General features: G+C 37.5%; 1 protein-coding gene across 2 annotated transcripts in view; it reads right to left on the minus strand.

The window, feature by feature from the left end:
* Window positions 1-23,743, minus strand: part of WDR25 (WD repeat domain 25) — a 71,845-nt gene that overhangs the window by 21,625 nt on the left and 26,477 nt on the right. For both annotated transcript variants that reach the window (XM_086749950.1, XM_086749951.1), the window contains exon 3: window positions 9,624-9,771. In XM_086749950.1, coding sequence (XP_086606076.1) covers window positions 9,624-9,771 — 148 coding nt within the window. The remainder of the gene's footprint in view (window positions 1-9,623; window positions 9,772-23,743) is intronic.

Below are 23,743 nucleotides of genomic sequence, written 5' to 3' on the forward strand. Positions count from 1 at the left end.
GATGTAAATACTTTTAGGTGAACAATACTGAAAATCATTCATACAGATTTTTTTTAATGCGTATTTCAGCATTCAGAGCCAATTTATTTGATTTCATCATCAAATCCATTTTCCCCATCTCCTGAACTAAACTTACACAATCAAGAGGCTAAAACTTGTCAACTTATTTATTTATTCATTTTAAAGAAAAGAGAGAGATTTTACTTCATCACACGTGCTCTTCAAGCCAGCAGAGGTGGGGAAAATAGATTGCAGGGAGTGTAAAGGAGAGGTGAGTGCTGTTCTATATGAACACTGGTTCACTGCTAAGGTTTTTTTTGTTCTTTTTAAAAAGATCCTCCACCAATCACCCACGCACAATCTAAAGGGCCTCTCTGTCACTACTGAGGGAAAGACTTAATTTAGTCTATAAGTTCCTTCCCAAAAAGAAAAAAAAGTCATAAGGGCAGCACAGGTTTTCTCTACAAGTCATATGTAACAGTGACCATCTCTCACCATGGGAGCTTTCAGTACCCCAACAGCTACAGAAGGGAAAAAAAAGACTCCACAGGGAAGGAAGAAAGTATTAAAATAATCAGTTACAGGAGCAACAAGATATTGCTCTCATGTATGCCACTACCAAGCATCATTTACAGGCTTTAGAAAAGCCACATACATATGCATCTTACAGCACTTGAGAAAATACTGAATTTCTCCATGGAGGCTCACTAGTCAGTTTAATAGGACTTTGCTCTCAAAGGAATTTGGTTCCTACTAGAATCTAGTCTAATAAACACTCTGGGAGTATAAACAACAAGTTTTCAATGGTACTGCAGCCAGAAATTAGCAAAACTGCAGCTTACCTGTGCTAATCCTGTCAAATAGCTTTATATGGGATGCATCGCACGGTCACTATTCTCCATAAAGTGTGTTGACCAAATGGCGTTAGGCATATACATAAGTGATCCAGTGGAACTCATCATCTAGCCTCCCAACAAACATTAATTGTTTAACTGGCTTTACAAAAATACATTTTTACCTGCACAAGACTTCTGAAAACTGATTTTTCTACACATTTTTCTTGCCATTGTGCTCTCTAGCCTAAAATATGAGAAAATCAGGTAAGATACAACCAAAAAAGATGTGCACTAAATTCAAGATGCATTTAATCTACTAACTACAAGATCTGTTACCTTTTCCACAGAAAGAAGACTGATTTAACATAATCTGTTATTAATTAGTCCGTCTTTCAATCTCATCCCCAACTACTTCCAAGTAATTCAATCATTTCCTCAATATTTTCTTCAGAACCTAAAATTCTCTAATTCCACGCTCCATCTACTCCTGTTTTAAAGAGTAGTGTGCACTGGTCTTGCCCTTTTCCTGTCTTCTAGACGCTGATATTTATCCAAAAGCTCTCAGTGACAGTCACTAATAGCATTACATTGTAATGATCTCAGTGCTATGAATTCTACATTACAGTGTAACAATAAATAAAATTAATGCACACAATCTGAGCGTCTTATTCATCTCCATACTCTAACCTCCTTCTTTTCCCCATTTTAAGCTGTTAGCTTACTGTTTGATGCAGATATTAACCATGCTAGCTTTTTGACTGGTCTGAGGAACAATCACAATACATTAATCTTAGGAGCTCAGGCTCTCCAATTAATACTTTGAAATACATCTCTCTCTCTCTCTCATTCTCTCACCCCTCAAAGTGAAATTCAATCAATTGTCTCTTTTTGGAAACTCACTAAACAGTGCTCTGAAAAGTCTGGCGTTTTTGGATGTGTACATGAATTTCATTCTACAGCCATGTCACAGAAAATGAGAAAAATGAGAAAAAGGCTGGAATGTGGTAGAGCAAAGCAGCAGGAGGTAACGTACTCAAAAGGGGAGGATCACGACAGTACCAAAAGGAAACTCTCCTATTGCTAGAACTGAGATTCATGCACAGTATACAGAATCTAAGCTGTACTGCCTGTCATAGAAACATACCTGAACCCCCCCAAAAAATGAACTTTCCTACCATTTATATGAATTTATCCCATAAACCCTTCGTTTTTAGATATTAGTACTGCAGGGCTGAAGTGCTGAGGCACATTCTCTGCACAGTTATGAAACCACTATCACTGTAAATCTTTCAGAACCTCACTACATTAAAACAATGAACTCAACTCTTAGCCCCTTTCCATGCAAACTTTATTTAGTGTGTTTTACTACTATGAGCAGAATTTGTTGCTTCCCATGCTGTAACCATGCTGTGACAGAATCTAGTCCCATGGCTCAGCAAATTCAGCTTCAGTGCTTGCTGGAGATTCTGCTCCACCTTTCCATCAGTCAGTATTTACAGTTATGTATATTTTTGTTTACAATTTCTCTGTTTATTAACACTAAACACATTCAACTTTTTGGGCCTTATTTCATATATTGCAAAAGATGTCCTGCGAGCAGAAGACTCCCTTATCCCTAATAGAGTACGACGGGTGTAAATCAGCAAGCTTGCATATACCTTTATTGTGTATAAATTTATTGCATTTTAGTTTCTAAAGGCAGTATAACAAAGATTCAACCAACTCATAGGCTGCAGAAAATTATATCTTCTGAAAAATCTATTTGTCTAATTGAGGGAAAATTCATACCACATATCATTTTCCCGTATGAGAGGCTGTTATTCCAAAGCAGAAAGCAAATGTTTCTCTCAATCTTTAATTTTCATAATTTCAGTAACAATATCTACTACATCTTTGCAGTGTGTTTTATATTCTTAAAAGTGCTTTAATTCAATTCTTCATTCATTAAAGGCTCACCAGTAACATACACAGTATGAAAAAAGTCTTTAAAAAGATCTTGAACATATGTTTCTGCTCCTTTATGCTGGAGCCTACTGTGAAATTGCTCAACTATGAAATCAGATATTTAACATGGTGAATTTTTCACAGAACACCAGCAGTTATTGAGCACAGGATGCTTCTGTAACTGTGTTTAGTGGTCCTCATGTTCACACCCCTACCTGCATAATCCAAAAACATTCACTTCCTTACACTGATCTGTAAAAAAAAAGTGAAGCCTAAGACTTGCAAGGACATGAGAGTAATCTTGCTAAGCAGAACAAATTTCCCTACTGTGTTTACAAAATGACACAAGGCAATATATCTTTTAAAAAATCTCATTACAGTCACAATCTCCCTCGTGCACAATAGTGGGAAGAATATTAGATTGATCAGACATAATTTGTTCTTAACAAATCGATGTTGGCTGTTACTTATCCATTGCATCTTGGCCTGCTTACAAATTGCTTTATTATGTTTCCAAGAACTAAAGTTATACTGACTACATGTGTTTCCTAATTTTTTCCTCTCCATAGTCACAAGTTTCTGGCATGCAAAGGTGCTTGAAATATTAAATAATTTTATCTTTTACCCTTGAAAATGACCCCAAAATAAACATTCTTCTCTCTTCTTATTGCAAAGACTTTACATTAGTGAGTATAAAAAGTAAAACGCTGTTACCTCCTAGCTGGAGAGTGACCACTGAACAATGTTCAACATACTACCTAAAATCTGAATTTTGGGGAGAACCTCTGACCTCACAGCAAAGATGTCTGTATGCATTCTAAAGAAAAAAAAATAAAATAAAAAAAAAAAAATCAATCAACTCGGCTTTTTTCTGAGGTGTCATATAAAACCTTCATGCATATTAAAACAACATACTAGCTACATAGTGCTGGGAGAGAAGGTGAGGAATAGAAGAAACTCACAGCTCTCCCGGGGCAATATTTATGTATGAGCACTAAAACTCCTATGTGAATAAATATAATCATACTAACAACAATAATGTTATATCTATAGGACCACCAAATTACAATATAAAAAAAATATATATATAGAAAAGCAAATTTGGACCATCCTTTTGGAGGTACAAAACATTCCATTAAGAAACTCTCAAAATAATGTAAAATAAAACAATTTTTTAAAAAACAAACCAACTGTAAGTGACCACACTATATATAATCTAAATTTTCCTTCAAAACCAACAGCATAATTTCAGTATCCTGGCCATGATAATGTGAAATCTTCCAAAATAATGGGGAATTTAAATTCCCCATTATAACTCTGAGGAAGTTATATTTGAAATCAAGCTCAGTCCACGAACTAAAATACAACTGCAGCATTTGGCAACATAGAAAACGTGCCAAAATTTCTTGGAACATTCCCTCTCTCAAAATATTAAAGAAATGAAAAGTATCTACAATATGCAAATAGTATCAACCCAGCCAGTGTTCTGCCTATGTTATTGTACCAACTCATTTGTGACTAATGGAAAATGCGCTGATGAATAAAACATATATTCCAAAAATAAAATAGTTATAAATAAATTTTAAAAATACCATTACCCTTCTGAAGTTGGTAGAGCATCTCCATTACATCTGGACGTAACAGAAGTTAAATGTCAAATGTACTTGACCTAGAATTGTTTTAAAGGCAATTTTTTTTCAGCGCTTTCTGAATATAGCACTACTTACTACTTGGTAAATAACGAAGTGTCTCTTACTATGACTAGTAGAAAATGACTGACAGTTTGATGTTAGTAGAGATGAATAACATGACGGAGTATCACTGTTTCAGACCACTGTATTATTATCACATTTGTGAAACCTTTCAAAAAGCTTTATTTTTTATAAAGAAATAATGTATATAAAATAAGGCAATAAAAAAATATTAACCAGTAATTTTTACAGACAGCTCAGCTGCAGTTTTTGGATCTACTAGTATTTATAAAACCCCATACTGCAGTACTGAACTTGCCTCATGCAAACTGTAGCCACAGAACCACTCACGTGAACGACGCATGAAGAATCTCGAGTTCCTTGAACCTTTTATGCATATTTTGGATCAGACTCATACTCTCAATACACACAACAGTTTTCAAGAAGACTGTATTTGTGGAGAGTTTTAGCTTGACATCCTGGTGTTAGGACAACAGATGACCATTTAAGATGACAATCTATAAAAAAAATAATTTAGAAAAAGAAGACAACAGCATCTATTTTCACCAAACAAGGAGAAGTGAACTCTTTGTAGCTCAATAATTTGAATTCTTCTCTTTCCCTGTTCTTCATCATAGCATCAACAAATCATGTAGGTTGGACCTGCAGGGGTCATCTAGTCCAAACCCCTACTCAAAGTAGGTCCAGCTGCAGCAGGTTACTTAGAGGTCTGTCCACTGAAGTTCTGAGTATCTCCAAGTATAGAGACTCCACAGTGTCTCTGGACAGTCTGTTTTAATGTTTAGCACCCTTCAGTTGAGCCAAAAAGTTCCCTGCATTCCTACATTTGTCCTTTGCATCTCGTCCTTTCACTGCGCATCTCTCAGAAAAGCCTGGCATCATCTTCTCTCTGTACTAGGTAAACACTGGCTCATCTGCCCTGGGATCAAGTTGACCTTCTTTGCTGCAAGAGAACACTGCTGACTCATATTCAGCACCAGGACCCCCAGCTGTTTTTTCTGAAAAGCTGCTTTCTAGACAGTTGAGCACCAGCCTGTTCTGTTGCATAGGATTACTCCACTCCAGATGCAGGACTTTGCATTTGTCCTTGTTGAACTTCTTGAGGTTCTTATCAGCCCATTTTTCCTGCTTGCAGCATCTTGCATCTCCTTATATATAAGAACTTTCATTAAATACACTTGATGAGGGGAAGAGGCTTGATGGTGTAAAAATGTAGGATAAGATTTCATTATTTGTCTTCTACTCTTGCATCAGGATTTCTCTGCCAACAACAACAAAAAATCTGCTTTGTGATTAATGAGATTTCAGTGTTTGCTTCTATTCTGATGTTGTCCAGATCACAAAGAGTAAAAAAAAAAGGAAATAACTCCAGAAAATGCAATATCCTAGGATAAGGGATAACCAAAGTCCAAGCTTAGAAATAAAATTTCCTGGAGAATTTGTTCTAGTACTGCTTGTTATAACAATGCTTGCACTTTCCTTTGAAGAATCTCGTAACTAGCTGTCATCATACCCAGAACAAACAATTAGCTAGACTGTAATTTTTATTTAATAGGGCAGAAACTATGTTCCTAACAGAAAAACAACACAAAATTATAAAAAAATTCCCATTGAGTAGCTCAATACTACACATGTACTCAGCTCTATTTGTAACGTTTCCTAAACTTTTAAAAGTAATTCTCTTCAGACTGTTAGGTTTCTTTTGGTGAAGGACATGTAGCAATTTTTATAACACAGATGTAATGTATAATATCTATACTGAAAACAAAGACAAGAAAGATTAGACTTTAAAAACATGATTAGAAAAATGTTGAACCAGAACAACATACAGAAGAGACAAGAGCACAGAGCCTTAAAACCAGCATTATTATTTATAAAATCCCACCAGCATGCATTTACTGCATTTAAACACACTGGTAGTTAGTTCAGTCTAGCAATGGAAAAGAATTAAGACTCAAGTCCAAAAAAGTATCTAAAAGTCCTCTGTGAAGGAACCGTTCTAACATCTATCTGGAGTTAATCAAAGAAGAAATCATCTCAGCGCTGATGAAGAGTGAGGAAGAATGAATGATTCAGTGAACTAATGTAAATCAAAATCTTATAGCTGCCTTAGTGTTTTTCAAATGGAAATGAGGCTTTTTATATCAAAATGATTTGGATTCCAGTGGCAAACTGCTTGCCCTCTTTCTCTGAAAAGAAATGACTGACATGTATGGAAAAAAAAAAAAGGAGTAACTTTACAACAGGGAAGGAAATGAGAAACTGGCCTGCATGTATAGGAAATCAGAGTAAAATTATGATCGCTCATATCATACTTTTCCAAATGAGGTTTGTATCACTGAAAGTCAGGTCTAAATATCAACATTACAACTGCAGTTCACAGGAGTTACAAGGAATCCTGTGTCCTTGAAAAAAAAGGCAATAATGAGTATCTGGAATTTTCAAGTATTATAAGCACTCATTTTGCCTTTACACATACAGTATAAGTAGTTAGAAATACAAAACTCACAAGTCAGTAAGGAAAGAATTATTTATAACTTTATCCATTTTGAAATTTGGGAAATATGATTTGTTACTGTTGTCATTGCCTAAAACACTAGAAATACCTTCTTTCAAATGAACCACTACAATCAATTTAATCCAGACTACTATCCCATTACTGGATAGTTTTCTCAAAGAGACATTAGAAACTGAAGTATATGACTAAAATTACATATCTTTGGAATTTGTTCTATGATTTTATAAAATGAGATTTTCCACACAGTAGTCCCTTCAAATGACTCAGGCACATAGAATCTATTCTACTGCTGTAAATCCCATTAAGAAGGTAGTCATTCTGTTTAGAATTTGTAAGCACTAAAGTAAAAATTAAATCCACTTGGATTAGTAAATTCAGTTATAGATGAGACTAGAAATTAAAAGGTTGCTGCAATGAGACTAAAACTAAAAAAAAAAGACAAGAAATCTGACAAATTAATGACTTGGTATATTAACTTCATATACTACTACATCAGATATGCAAAGCTCTTTTCCCCATTACAAAACTTGAATATTCTCGGAACGTCAATATTCTGTAACTGTGTCACATGCTTTACATTCCCAAACTACAACAGCTCCCTTCCAGCCATCACTGAATTTAAATACTTCTGGTAAGACAAATGTTGGGAAAAATAAATTCTTAAAGCATGGAAAAGAATCTTATTTTCATGTGAATAATATTCACAAATTTCCTTGGCCACTTTCCCAGTTCATCTGAATAGGACTTCTGCTCTCCAGATAGTCACATACAATGTACTTCCTACTCTTACACACGAGAAAACCCTCGTACGCAAGAACTGCTTGTAATTTTTGTAAGGATTTCTTTTGTAGCCTTTGCAGAATTGCGTCTTTGCATAAGTTAAACATTTAAAAATAAAGTAAGTGGAAAAAATAAAATTGCATCCCTTCAGTCAACAAGGCACTATTTTAGTCCTAATCCTTCACTGATACACACACAGAGGTGTCCTATTATGTACAGTCCCAATGCATGCTGCCGTATGAATGCTGATAACATACATAAAGGAGAGAAGAAATACAGCTGATAGAAGCACTTCAGTTTGTGTAGGAGACATGAGGAGAGAGAGCACCCAGGAAATTAGTTGTTAAGGTCACAATAATTAAACCCCAAATCAAATTCAGAACTGCAAAGTAACACAGGTTCAATCTCAAGGTTTCACATCAGAATACAAGTTTCTATATTTAATTAAGGTCCTATTCAGAAAAAAAAAAGAAATCACCGGATTAACTTTAAGCACAAATTTAAAGCCACCCCAAATGAGACTGAGATACAAGCCTATGTTTAAATTAACCATATGTATAAATGTTACTAAAGTCAGCCTTAAGAGGCTCTTCAAACGCTTTAATGAATGAACATGACAGAGCATAAAAAATACACATTTCATTTTATTCGTCTGTGCAGTATCTGACAAGAGAAATTACATGTGATCATGAAGTTAAAGATATTTCCGTTTTCTTAAATATCACCAACTACCCTTAATTGCTGAGGTTTTTTTTTTTCAGTGATGACACGTTTCAAGAATTCTAACTTTGATTTACAGATTTTACCTATATTTTTAGAAGAAAGACTCATAGAATGGTTTGGGTTGGAAGGGACTTTAAAGATCACCTCGTTCCAACCCCACCTCCCATGGGCAGGGGCACCTTCCACTAGATCAGGGCTGCTCAAAGTCCCATCCAACCTGGCCTTGAACACTTCTAGGAAAGGGGCATCCACAACTTCTCTGGGAAACCTGTTCTAGTGCCTCATCACCCTCACAGTGAAGAATTTCTTCCTTTAGTCTAATCTAAATCTACCCCCTCCCAGTTTAAAGTCATTATCCCTTGTCCTATCACTACATGCCCTCTCCATCAAAGTCCCTCTCCATCTTCCTTGTAGGCCCCCTTTAGGTACTGGAAGGCCGCTATCAGGTCTCCCTGGAGCCTTCTCTTCTCCAGGCTGAACAGCCCCAGCTCTCAGCCTGTCCTCATAGGGGAGGTGCTCCAGCCCTCTGATCATCTTTGTGGCCCTCCTCTGGACTCACTCCAGCACATCCATGTCCTTCTTATGTTGGGGGCTCCAGAACTGGATGTAGTGCTTCAGATGGGGTCTCACGAGGGCAGAGTAGAGGGGGAGAATCACCTCCCTCGACCTGCTGGCCACACTCCTCTTGATGCAGCCCAGGATGTGGTTGGCTTTCTGGGCTGCAAGCGCACATTGCCAGCTCATGTTGAGCTTCTCACCCACTAGCACACCCAAGTCCTCCTCAGGGCTGCTCTCAATCCATTCTCCACCCAGCCTGTTATTTGTACTTGGGATTGCCCCAATCCATGTGCAGGACCTTGCACGTGGCCTTGTTGAATTCATGAGGTTTGCACGGGCCCACCTCTCCAGCCTGTCAAGGTCCCTCTGGATGGCACCCCTCCCCTCCAGTATGTCGACGGCACCACACAGCTTGGTGTTGTCGGCAAACTTGCTGAGGGTGCACTCTATCCCACTGTCCATGTTGCTGACAAAGGTCCCAGTATTCAATAAGGCTAACAAGATCCAAAGTTATCTGTACTCAATAAAGACAGGGCTATAATGCACCCTTACCTGTTTCTACATCTGTTAAATGCAGCATGGAATCAAAGCCCCCACTGAGGATCCTTCTTCCACAAGATGACCACCGAGCAGCTCGAACAGCACAGGAGTGACAGGAGTATGTTTTTAAACAGCAGCCTGTATCTACAGCATCCCATACCTTAAAGAGAAGGACAAGGACAACTTTATAAAGAATCACAATGGTTTTTTTTCAATGTACTTACTGATAAGTAGCTACAGCAAATCATCATGGCTGAGAAAGCTTTTCATTTCAAAACCCTATCTGCTAAGCTCTAAAAGTCCATTTGAAATAATTGCATGGTTGATTAGGATTAGGGCATTTTATTAACAAGGCACAAATCAGTAATATATTTTTATTACTTGTATTATTTCTTGAAATGTCTACATTGCTCTCAATGGCAATTCATGTTATACATTCTCATTCATAATGCTGTCCTATCTCTGTGCAGAGATGTATCCAAATATATTTTCCCTTTAAATAATTTTTCTTCCACATTTTTGTCTCTGTCATTTCTTGCTGTCCATCAAATAAGAGGAATCCTAGAAGATTACAGCTTTCACATCTGCCTATAGATAGGCTATTATCGTATTTCTCGCGCAGTTTGTAATTTTAAGTAGAATTTTACTTTAACGTCACTGAGGAGGCAGATAAGAATATAATCATGCAGCTACGTGGAGATTTCTAAGGACTGGTCTAAGTTCCTCTCATTTTTCAGTTTCTTCTGGACAGAATTAGGTTGATGCTGAGCACCTCTGAAAATCCTATTTTGCTAGTTATCAACTTGTTAAACTATATTACAACTAATATTTTCAGAACATTTAAAAATAATTATTAAACAGAAAGGCAATTGTTTCCAAATAATATATTTCAGAAAACAGAACTAGTCTGAATTACAATTTCAGTTACCAAATACAGTTCACAGTAATGAAAAGCACATACATTTCATGGTGCCTTTTTGTCATAGTTTTAAGATAAAATCAGAAGTTTTGCAACAAATGACCCATACAAACATTCAGTATGCTCACTTCTGTGAAAGAAGGCTAAATATCAAAACTATTTTCCCTACGAATATTCTGCTTCAGTAAAGGCTAGATTATAAAATATCTTATGATTGTACGATACAATATAATATCTCTTGAATTGTCTAATATAATGGATAACAAATGCTATAACCATACCAGTAAATCCCACATTTTATTACTTCTAATATTAGTAGTACAAATAAAACAACACTTTGACAGTGCTTCATGATCGTTTTATTGCAATTTCAGTAAACCCAAGGCAGCTTATTGCTTTAAAGTCACTGTTTTCCTTCATGGTACTTCTCTGCAATTAGTCATTTTCATCCTGCAAAAACACACTGCTGATGAGCTGAGAAGGTTATTCCGAATTTTGTCTATTCTAATCAATTTCTCCATTCTGATTGTTTATATAATGCTGGGAACAGACTAGGCAATTAGCAGAATTTTTTTTAAAAATATTCTTTTTTAAAGTGAGAACAAATTCAACCTTCATGTATGTCAACAAAAGAGAAAACTGAAGTTAGCATCAAAATAAAATTGACTGCATGTCTGAGCATTTTAAAGGACGTTAAAACCAAAAACAACTCGGTAAATCAGAAAACATAAGTAGATGTGGCAACAGCACAATTCACAATACAGGAGAATGTAAAGAGGGAGAAAAAAACCCAAGACTTTTGGTAATGTATTTTTATCTTCAATTATATTTTCTTCTTACCGGACAAAAAGGACTCGCTGACAATATCATTATTATATTGTCCATACTCAGAAGACAACATTTCATTATAGAAAATTACTTCATCAAAGTATCTTCTAGCACGGAGTGCAGTTCTGCAATGCAAAGTAACCAATTACCATTAATTACTTGAATAGTCAGTTAAGACTGGAACTGTGATGGCCATACCCTATGTACTCTACCCTATCCACAAGAAAAGAAATCAAGAAAATTTTAATATCTAGCTGCTTTTGAAAGTAAGTTTCTCTGCTTTAATGAGCTTTAATGATCATTTCAAGCTTCAGAGTATTAAAAAAGGGTTAATTGTGTCTTGGAGGGCTTTTAAGATGAGGAAGCTAATGAATGAATCAAGATGAAAGGAAAAACAGGTGGTACATGCTTCAGATATTTTTTCTGTCATGTTTTAGTGATTAAGAATGAAAACTCAATTTTCACAAGAAGGATGAAGTAAAGCAAGTTCAACAGCACTTCTGAGTTCCTGCTTGATTAAAAAAAAAAGCTGTATAAATGGAAAAAGCGCGTGCCTAAAGCTGCACATTTCCCTCCATTATGTGAAACAGAACAAACGATTGACTCTCGTGGATGAGACCACTGACCACGCACACGGGACAAGTTACTGAATACCACGTTTCTGTCCACTCTTGCGCTTTCCATCATCTCTTTTTGATCAGATAATGGCAGTGCTGCAATGCCTTCTGGAATCAGAGCCACGTGGGCAAGTATTGTGGTTTAGCCCTGGTCACCGCACAGTTTCTTGTTCTCCCACGCCCTCTCCAGTGAGATGGAGAGAATTGGGAAGAAAGGAAAACTCCTGGGTTGAGATAAAGACAGCTTACTAGAATAGCAAAGGAAAACTACAATAATAACAGAATATAAGGCTACTGAAATATAAAAAATGAACAATGCATGATTTCTCACCACCTGATGTCCCTATGACCGATACAGCCCATCCCGAGCACTGATCAGGGAAACGAAACCAAGCAAAGGAGCAAGAGGGAGATCTCCAGAGAGATCAAGCTGCCCTCCCGGCCATCCCTCGCTTATATACGGAGCATGATGTTTATAGCATGGAATATTGTCTTTGGCCGGTTTGGGTCAATTATTCTGCCTGTACCCCTCCCAGCTTCCTGCACCTGCACATTAGCGAGAGCAGGGAAGCCAGACAGCGTCCTCGGTCTCATTAACAACAACTGGTATCACCAGGGTGTTTATCAACATTCTTCACATACAAAATCCAAAACACACCAGCTACTGAGAGGAAATTAACTCCATCTCTGCCAAAACTAGTACAGCAAGGCAGTCTTGACTGAGGAAATTAGTTTACTGCCAATTAACATAAACTTTTAATTACAAATTCAGGTACTGAGGAAAAAAGACCAAGAGTTAAACAAGTACTTAGGGAAACATCTTCCCTCCACGGGACCCCCTTCAGTCTAGCACTTCTCCTCCTCTCCCCCTACTTCTCCTCCGCCAACCCCAGCTTCCCCTGTTTTCACTAGGTGTTACACTCAGTGCCTTCCACATCCCTTCTGTGAGACAATGGTCATGACAGAAGGCTGGGGTCACGGCCTAGAGGTTTCTTCTTGCCTCTCCTTGCACCTTACTGTTTTCATCCCCTGCTCTTTGCTTCTTACTATTCCTCTGCTCGCTCTCTCCAAATGCACATCTCTTCCCCTACATCTCCTCCCATTGCCTTCTGTGTGTTCTCACATGCGTCCTCATGTTTCCTCACATGCGTCCTTGTGGCTGCCCCTCTTCTTCAGTATGGGTGAACTGAGGCACCACATGCTCCTCTGAAGTTTTGGCCCACAGTAAGCTGTTTTCATCCATTTCAGAGTGAGCTGGAACCACCTGCAGCAGCACGGGGCAGCTCACAACCTCCTCCCACACTGGAACTCTGCAGCCTCTACTACCAAACCCCATGGTTAAGGCCCAATACAAGCAGTCAGTTCAGACAAAAGAGTTAGGACAGACTTCCATCAAGATACGGTCCAGTGCAAATTCACTGGAGCCCACAAATGTGCTTTGAAATAATGCTGAGAGCTGCCACTTCTGCTGTGGCTTCACGGCTTAAGGGAAAGAGAAATGAAACAAGGTAGCAGAAGAGGATGGCAGACCCTGTCCTGCGCGCAGTGGCAATGATCTGCAAGCTTCATCTGGGTGCATTCAATTCTAGGTATAGTTCCATGTGACCCACCTGGGATTTTCCTTCAAGTCTCACACCTGCTGAATTTAGTTCAGTGTAACTTTGACACATGGGTGTGCCCTGCTGCAAGGAGGACACTGTGCAGTGCATCCCCAGAACAATTCCAGAGTTTTAAGTTTCAATATTCATCTTTCACAGGAAAAGGGAAGCTCTACTTGCTATTTGCAAGAAGTAGCATTTGATATTTACAGTTAGCTCTTCAGCAATCACTTAAGAGATGCAGCCATGCCCACAGAAAGTCATACAAAGGTGAGCAATTGCATATCAAGAAACAGAAATGGGTGTGTAGAACCCAAACCAAGGCAATTAAAGGACAAGCTATGCACCTTCTGTACAAATAAATCATGAAAAGGTAGGAGCTGTGAATGCACAGCTGTAACAGAATGTGTCTGTCCCAAGTTACAAACACTGTTCTGTCTGTAGACATGACAGACATGTTAACTGTGTTTCATCCACAAATAAAGGATCTACTCTATTTCATTACCGAGGAAAGAGGCTTCAAAACCCATCAAAGGATAATCACAAAGTCACCAAGTCTGCATGTTCTTGGAGAGTGTCTCAAGTAGTTTCCCATTCCTGTGATGTGGCATTTCTACTGCTTAATCATAAGGGGAAAATGTGGCTAGAGGGAGAGTTCCAACACACTCCATCCAAAGCTTCAGATGAATATCTACTCAGTAGCTGGTGCTCACACTCTACAGGCAGCCGCCTATAGAGTCATTAAAAAAAGGAGGAAGGGGATTGCAAAGGAATGAGTCCTTTGCATGTGAGCTTGCCTTTCTCTGCCAAACACTCATATGCCAGATTAACAGATTCTCCAGGACAAAGAGCATTTCAGAGTTCTTCTTTCAACTGAGATAGTCAAGTGCTTCAAGAATAACTTGTGTGGAAATTATTTTTTTCTAGTCTTTCTTTCTTTCTTCCATATGCTGGACATGCTGGCTCAAACCAGCACGAAACAATAAGCCTGAAAGCCTGCACGGGTATAACCAGCAGAGCTGATGAAATAACCCACATCCTCAAAGAGCATCAAACATGACGCCTGAACCCAGAAGCATGTTCTTTAAATTACCAAGGTAAATAATAAACAAATAGACACTAATCAGCTGGTTCAGTGCGTGGCAATTCTGCAAGGAATACAGAACTATGTGGCAATATAGCCACCAGACTTCAGTCTCAAAAGAAAATTTCTTCAGGGCCTGGTACAAACCAGAGGACAGGAGAGTACCCTAGGAATTAGGACCATTAAAAACTTCCTATTTCAAGTGAGTGAAGTTGTTGATCATGCCTTCTCTGATAAAAATTGACATGAATTACAGACTCTTACAGAAGAGGATCCCAAACTCATTCTTCTGAATGGCATCTACATACGAGCTCAGAAAAAAAAGATTTGTATCCAAGAACAGCCTAAGGCTGAAGGCAAAAGCCACAACGCTATAATTTAAAAAGTACATAATAAATTATTCAGCAGGGAAACAGTTCAATAAAAAATACACAGTCTGAGATATATATCTTCCTTCATAGGCATTTCAACACAAGTAGCACAGACTAGATGCTATCACGCATCTGCCTGAAAGGACAGATTTATATTCAATTATTTTTACCAAGAGATCAACTGTTTTAAGTGTTGCTGCTTGACTTCAAAACTCACATCTTACAGAAACTCAGTGTTATTTCTAGATTAAGTACTTTTATCTTGTGATGTCAGATGTGATTTTAATTGCTCAGTTAAAAAGTTTAGAGCATGCATTTCAGCCTGCTACTCTGAAAATACTACCTATTGCTATACATTCAAGCAACATTCTATGTTATAGATAGTAATCAGTTCATCCTTTCCCTTTGCAAATAATCCCAAAAACAATGAAATGTGCAACTGCTAGGAAAAGGCAGATATTACTGTATTATCTCCCTCAAATCTACGATTATAAACTAATGAATTCTCCAATATTTGAAAGAAATAAACAGCCAAGACTCAAAGCTTTGAAATTAGCCAGTTATTTTCAAATATTTTCTTCAATGCCTTTCTGGCATTAAGGTATCACAAACACTTTAATTGCACTTTTTTCCAATTTTATTAAAACTGGCTTTAATGTGTCAAACTGGTTCATATTTCACTACTAGTTCTTACTCTTCTGTACTTCACTATTTATAACACTGCCTTTCTATTTCTTTTCCATCAACTGTTTTCATTTCATTTCCGTTCATATTATAGAAAGTATGGTGATTAGAGAGTTATCTGCTAGGATTAATATATGAGGACAAAATGGCAGGTACAAACAGCCGAGCGACAAAATTAGTAGAGATTTCTTTACAAAAGCAATGTTCTTTTTACTTTCTCTGAGGCACGTTGTCATTCAATTGCTCTTTCACATTCTTCACAATATTTGGAAATAAAGGCTTTAGAAGTTGCTTGCTTTCCTGTATGGCTTAACAACGTTGTGAAAATACTGTAACCAGTATTTTAGGTTATATAACCAGACCTCCCTGCCCTCAAGATCAGAAGTTCACAAACCTTGTTAGCAACTCAACAAAGTAACAGATGAGATTTATTATAGATGATATGTTTCCAGATCCTATTTTCTGACTGAAAGCTTTCAGGAAAACAGCCCCTGAAAATAAAGTACTTCGGGTTGAAGATAATAAAAAGTCTCTTGGTAAGTCACAAAAGAAAGCAAGAGAAAGTAAACATCAGCCACAGAAGATTGTTTAGGGCTCTGCTATACTATCACCCAGCTCATAGGACACAGAAGAAAGGCTTTTATCTTTCTAACCATCCAAACTAGGTATTCATTCGTAGGAAAAAAAAAAGTCACAGCACCATAAACAGAGTAACAAAAGTGACACGAAAACTCAACTAGCATATGAGGACCGATAAATTAGGAATTGACCACGTCTCATTCTATGATTATTTATAAAGTGCTTGCCTCCAAGCAAATTAGACTGCAGAAAATAAATTATAGCAGCCTTACTTTTAGAATTGTTTAGATTGGAAAAGACCTTTAAGATCAGCAAGTCCAACTGTAAACCTAACACTGCCAAGTTCACCACTAAACCATGTCCCTAAGTGCCACATCTACATGTCTTTTAAATGCCTCCAGGATGGTGACTCAACCACTTCCCTGGGCAGCTTGTTCCAATACTTAATAACCCTTTCAGTGAAAAAAAAAATTTCAGTGAAAAATTTTTTCCTAAGTTCAATATAAATGTCCCCTCGTGCAACTTGAGTCCATTTCCTCTCATCCTATCACTAGTTACTTGAAAAGAGACCAACATCTGCCTCCCTACAACCTCCTTTCAGGTAGTTGTAGAGAGCAATGAGGTCTCCCCTCAGCCTCCTCTTCTCCAGACTAAACAATCCCAGTTCCCTCAGCTGCTCCTCATAAGACTTGTGCTCCAGACCCTTCACCAGCTTCACTGCCCTTCTCTGGACACACTCCAGCACCTCAACATTCTTCTTGTACTGAGGGGCCCAAAACTGCACGCAGTACTTGAGGTGCAGCCTCACCAGTGCGAGTACAGGGGCATGATCACTTCCTTACTCCTGCTGGCCACACTGTTCCTGATGCAAGCCAAAATGCTGTTGGCCTTCTTGGCCACCTGAGCACACTGCTGGCTCATGTTCAGTTGGCTGTCTACCAGCACCTCCAGGTCCTTTTCCACCAGACAGCTTTCCAGCCACTCTTCCCCAAGCCTGTGGCGTTGTATGGGGTTGTTGTGATCCAAGGGCAGGGCCCAGCACTTTGCCTTGTTGAATCTTGTACAATTGGCCTTGGCCCATCGATCCAGCCTGTCCAGATCCTTCTGTAGAGTCCTCCTTCCCTCAAGCAGATCAATGCTCCCGGCCAACTTGGTGTCCCCCTCAGAACTTATGTTTAACAAGAGGAAGGGGTATCTGTTCAAACAGACAGTCACTAACTGTACAGTGAACCCAAGAACAATTATTCAGTTGTGATAAATTAAGAGGTTGGAAGCAAGTATCAGGAATTAAGTTTTACATATTTTGAATTTGCATGCATAAAGGAACTACAGCAGAGCCAATCCAGAATAATGAACAATAAATTAATTTCTGGACCACGCATAACAAAATTTAAAACTTTTTTAATTCATCAATTCAAGTTAATTTCAACATAAAATCCATACTAAAATAACAGAGCTCTTCCCCTTCCATTTAACCACGTTGGGCCATTCTTCTGTAATTACCAACTTCCTCTGTCAACAGCTCCTACTACATGAACAATAGCAAGAAATCATTTCCAACTTCTTGATTAATTTAACTACAAAGATGGCATTTAAGAAACAGCCCTGTTCAAGGATGATGTGGGATAGTACTGAGTTACAGGAAGCATGAAGAATTACTATGCTTCAACTAGTACATAGGCTGCTCCCTTCCAAAGCACGCTCAGATGGCTACACAGATTTGTGTAGGCTTTCCCTTTTTGGAATAACATCACTCCCTGGTGTATCTCAAGGAGAAAAAAAAAAAAAATTTTCTTTCTTTCTTTCCTTTAACTGCAGAACTGAATTTGTCTCTGAAAGTTGAGTGTCATATCTGCTAACATGCATAGATTCAAAAGAATGGTATGGTCCCTGAACTGTACTACTTTTCTGGTCTCACCAATATCTAAATACTGTAATTTCTAATAAATAAAGTAAAGAATCATGTCTTTTCTAGTTTGCAAAGCAGGCTCAGAACTGTAATATGAAATGTTCTTCAAAAGTCAATGGGCCAGAGGGCAGAAGTAGCCCCACGGAAAAATTACAAAAATGTATTTGCTGCTGCTGCTTCTTCAGATTCCCCACTTGGATGAGATGTAGCTTTGGGCAGGACTGCAAAATTAAAACTGCCCCTTGGGCACCTCTACCCAACAGCAGTAAGGATAAAAAGTCACTCACATGCACAGCTACATTCTTCTCTTCATATAACTGAGGCAAGAGAAAGCCAGGAAAAAAAGCAACAAATGGCTGAAAAGCAATAAACAGCCAAGCATTAGAGTTGCCAGTGCACCTAAGACTCTCCAAGCCACTGCATGAGTGAAAAAAATCTGATTTTGAATTGGCATGTAATGTGATATGTATACATTCCTAGAGCAACTACAGAGAGATTTAGAATGTTTCATTGTTGTTTCAATTAGTGACTTCTTAAAATAGTGAGCTAAATATAATAATTTTAGTAGAAGGTAAAATTTGTTGAAAGGAGAATTACAAAATGAATCACTGTCTTTGCACCCTTCCATCTAAACATGCAGTTAAACTGTTGAAAAACTACAGGTCCAGGAAAAAAACTACGATCTAAGGTCTAGCTTAGTGTATAACCTGTAAGCAGTAATGAAGTTATTTTCATACAATTATGAAGGATGTAAATAGATATCCAGTTTGTTACATAGACGATGACTGATGACATTTTGGGCATGTCAGCTTTATTTGTAAATCAAGTGTCCCAGAAAATAATTTTTCAGCAGGATTCTGTAAAGCTAGATAAAACTAACACATTTTCAGATGTGTTGAACACTTACTCCAGGAATGTTTAAAAGTGTGCTACAGAACATATTTTAAATGACATTCATCTTCATAATCTAGAATTGGGCTAAGAAGTGTATATCAACGCTGTCATCTGAACAAGCACTTAGAGATTTCACTAGGTTCCTTCTTGCAGCAGATGCAACTCAAAACACAATTATCTTACTAATTCAAAGTATAGGACTGGTGACTGATAAAAAAGTGAACTCTATTATTGCTTTAATAGCTGAGTAAGAGTTTGCATTTAGATAGTTTATTACTAGACTACCCTCACTACTGTAGAAACAAGGAGAATGGAAAGTAGTAAAATAAAATAAATTCAGTTAACTGAGACAGCTAGACATGGTCTCACTTCATTATTTTTTTCCCACCAAAAATTTTAATATTAAAATGTTTCAAGTACATTTAACAAACCAATAAGGTGAAAAATCTTTTTACAAAAAAAAAAAAAAAAAAGAACAGTACATTAGATCTTAAGATAGCTCTTATTTTGTAGAAGGCTTTATTCAGGCAGAAGCACTTTAGGTTATAATACTGGTAGAATACTGCTAACCAAGTTAGCAGTACTACTAGAAACTAGCGGTATGAAAACTGATCTGGAAATACATCAATAAGCTTTAATCCTGGTGAACCCAGCAAAGACTGAGCCAAGTACAAGCACTACACTCAGCTTCAGGAGGCAGCACTAACACACTAAGCACGCCTATGAAATACATTTCCAATTATTCTGTATGTTTTATTTTAATCTTCCCTCCCACAGAAACTCAGCAGCCCTTTCCCCAAGGAAGGCTCCATAATTGTTAATTGTGAAGCTTCATTTGTGTGGTTTTGCCATTAACAGGAAAATAAAAACCTAATCAAAAGCGTACTTTGAGCCACCAGCATCCTATAAAATGATTTTAAGAAAACACTAATAGACTAAGATAAAACATTGACATTTTCAGTTGGCAAAGGGAGAGACAAGAGAAGTAAAACAAACTTCTGTAAAAAGAAAACAAAAACCCCACACCGCTGTGGTAAGAGCCATCCATCTGACTATACATAACCAGGGAATGTTCTTGGTAAAACTTTAATAACAACAGCTACTACACTTAAGCTAAGCTTGTTTGTTGGCCATCTACTCTTGGACATACACCTAGTGATTCCATACTTTAAAACCTAACTTGTAGCACAAGGAAAATCTAATCAGCCAATCAAAACTGAAAACATAAATAAAGTATACAAATTGGCTGGGGTTTTTCCAATATAAATAATTAACATGGCCTCCTTGGGAGTCTTCCAAGTCAAAAGTGGAAAACAGAAGTCTTAAGATGTATATTTAAAAAAAAAAAAAAGTGATGCTAAGAGGCTGAACAAGACTGATATAAACATTTCATAGACACGTCTATTAGAGAACTTGTAAATTATATATTACCATTGTATCAAAAGCTAAAGTTTTACCCCACGTGCTGTATTCTTCTCAGCACATACTAATCTCACCTGCAAATAACATTTTGTTCATGCCTTTGATTCGCAAACGGAAAAAGTAAAGGAAGCATTGACACTAGTGAATTCCTATTCCTTGGATGTTACTCAAGTCTGGAATTACAGAAAGACAGACGAGGTGGATAGCTGGGACAAGACATCACTTCCAGTTGTTGGTTTTCAATATTTTTCTCCTGTTAATTAGATACAGTTTCCGGAAAAACAAGCTCAATCCCACAGCATTTCACAACCCTCTCGGACGGAGGCTTTCACTTGCAGTTGTCTGGCTAGCACACACACACACATTTCCTGGCCGGGCGAAATGCTGCTAAATATTGACAAGTAGCACATGTATGGATGTTGAAACAGAAAATATCAGAATACTAATAAGACATTTAAATGCTCGATTAAAGTAAATAAATGCTAGAGCATCACATAATTAATCACAAATAGGCCCTGCTGCCTTTTATAAACTGAAGCTACAGATTAGAATTAGTTTGTTTACAAAGGATGTTTACCTAAAATTAACATCTCTATGATGAGAACGGAAATAAAACTGACAAAGTAGGAACAAGCTCAGAGTGAAATCTTGGCCTGTCAGGTCACTTACATGAAAACACAATTAAACTTTCAAAGTTACTCAACAGCAGTTATATCAGAGTGCTTTCATGACACAGCAACTCATTGTAAATTTTTCTTTTTATTATGGCATACCTGTAGCTGCTCCTGTTGAGCTGAAGTTGTGCCAGATTTATAGTGAACTATTTCTATTCCACACCCGGGCTTCACAAAAATAACAAAGCTGAACAGGCACTTTCTTTCAGGCTATTTGCACAGAGGAACATAGGCCCTGGATATGTAATAATCTTCATGACACCTAGCTTCTGAGTCACACATACACATGAAATAAAGAGCGTATCATGAGAAATTCTCCTCCTGGACAGCAAACAAATTCAATATACACATTATTGTTATTATGCAATACAGATAAAATTCTATGAGAGTCGGTTACTACCTTATTATGGTTGAGACAGACAAATATTTAGGTGTGGAAGATACATCTAATACATAAAAAAAAAAATGTAATAATTCCTTTATTTGACAGAATGGTAAATTACAGGGTTTGTTATATTTAGCAAATCAATGAAAAAAATTAAGGAGACCTTAAATTGTGCTGCTACAGTCCACTATGAAGTGCAATTATGAGAAGGTTAAATTATTTCAGTGCAAGTCCTCAGAGAGGCCATTAAGGTGCCGTTAAAAGACCATTATAGTGTTTAACTTCAACAGTAAAGCTATTTCATTACAAGTCATACTATCATTTTAAAGAGAGGAATGCAATTCTCACTAAAAAAAGAAAAAGTATTTTAATTCAAAATATCTACATCATCCTCATTTTGGCTCTTCTATTTGTAATTTTAAAGTTCGTTAACCTCCTGCTTGCTTATGTAAGAATTAAGATCCAAGTGGTCCAATTTCCAGACATGTTGGCACTTACAAGAGTCATTAATGCCCACAGAAGTTGAGGGTAGGGGGTTAATAAGCTTTAAGCTTTAGATTGAGTCTGAAAATTTGGATTTTAATCTCTCAATGTTATAGTATCTACTGTAACTTACCCTCCTAACTGAGAGAATATTAACACCACTATTAATTTCTGATTAAGCAAATAGCAGTTTCATACGTATACTGCATAAGCATGCAGTTAAGAACAATTGGACAATATATTTGTGACCACCAGATAAGCATTTGGTTCTGGAAAAAATATTGCAAAATTAGAATCATAGAATGGTTTGGGTTGGAATGGACCTTTAAAGGCCATCCAGACCAACCCCCCTGCACGGAGCAGGGACATCTCCAACCAGATGAGGTTGCCCAGAGCCCCGTCCAACCTGGCCTTGAATGTTTCCAGGGATGGGGCAACCACCACCTCTCTGGGCAACCTGTTCCAGTGTTCTACCAAAATTACTACTACTAAAATTACATTTACATTAATTAAACACATAGTGATTCTTTACCTTTAGGCACTGAAGATAGCTTCTCAGTCTAAAGATTCTCTAACCTTTGCTTCTCTTTTCCCCTTAAAGATCATTTGCCTCAAAATCTGACAAAGTCATCCCTGCAGAAAGTGTCGGTTATTTCAGATGCACTTACAAGGCTAATCTAGCAGTTACTCCAATGTGGCTCTGCTACAGCGAAGTGACTGATTAACAGTTTCAAAGACAGGAGACATGTCAGAGAGAGCTGTCTGGCCCTCAGCGTGCTGTGACACCGCAGCACATGCGATGCTTAGGGAACGGCATCCTCTCCCCATGCACCATCACATCACGGTGATCTGCAGCTGAGCACGGACCAGACACATCTTCCTACAGCCGAGCAGGGCAGAATCTGACACAGGCACCGCTTGTGAGAGAGTTTCAGGGGAACAATAATCAGACATTTTGTTACTAAATATGGTTTTTAAAGGGTACTGTTAGAGAACATGCTATTAAGTGGCGATAATCAACCACATTTCCAAAAAAAAAAAAAAAAAAAAAGCAGTACTAAAGTGGGTTTCCATCTGTTTCAGTTTCCAGAAATGAAAGAAATCCCCAATGGAGACGCAGACTATGTAGCTACCTTAAACTGGCTGTTAAGTAACGCACTTTTCTTAATCACTTTTTGTGGATCCCTTAGAAGTAATCTGCGTTCCCAAGGATCCAGTAATCACAGGCTTAAGACTTTCTACCACCTATTAAATTATATTTTTAGAGTATCATGACATTATTGAAGTATGATGTCTACTGGCAAGCTTTGGCTTATCATTTGTCATAAAGGTACTTCAGCTTTGAACTTCTCACTCAAAATAAATGAAAATTTTTTAACTTCAACAGTAGTTGATTTTTCAACTCTGATAATTACAGGCTGAAGGCAGGAGTGGGGTGAGGCTTGGAACCGGTGCATTTTACTTGAGGAATAAATTATTCCACTCCATTTAGAAATAAAAAAATTTTTCGCCAGACAACCCAAAATACACGTTTCAGCATCAAAGTACTAAACATCTATATATACACACTGTTTAAACAATATCTTGAATAACTAGAACTTAAAATCAATTATGACTTTAAAATAAGCTTAGAGATCTAGATTCTACGAATGAAAGAGTGTCCGACGGTGTGTTGCACACGCCTG

Source organism: Chlamydotis macqueenii, chromosome 5 (genome assembly GCF_036417535.1).
Source record: "Chlamydotis macqueenii isolate bChlMac1 chromosome 5, bChlMac1.mat, whole genome shotgun sequence".
Lineage (NCBI taxonomy): Eukaryota > Metazoa > Chordata > Aves > Otidiformes > Otididae > Chlamydotis > Chlamydotis macqueenii.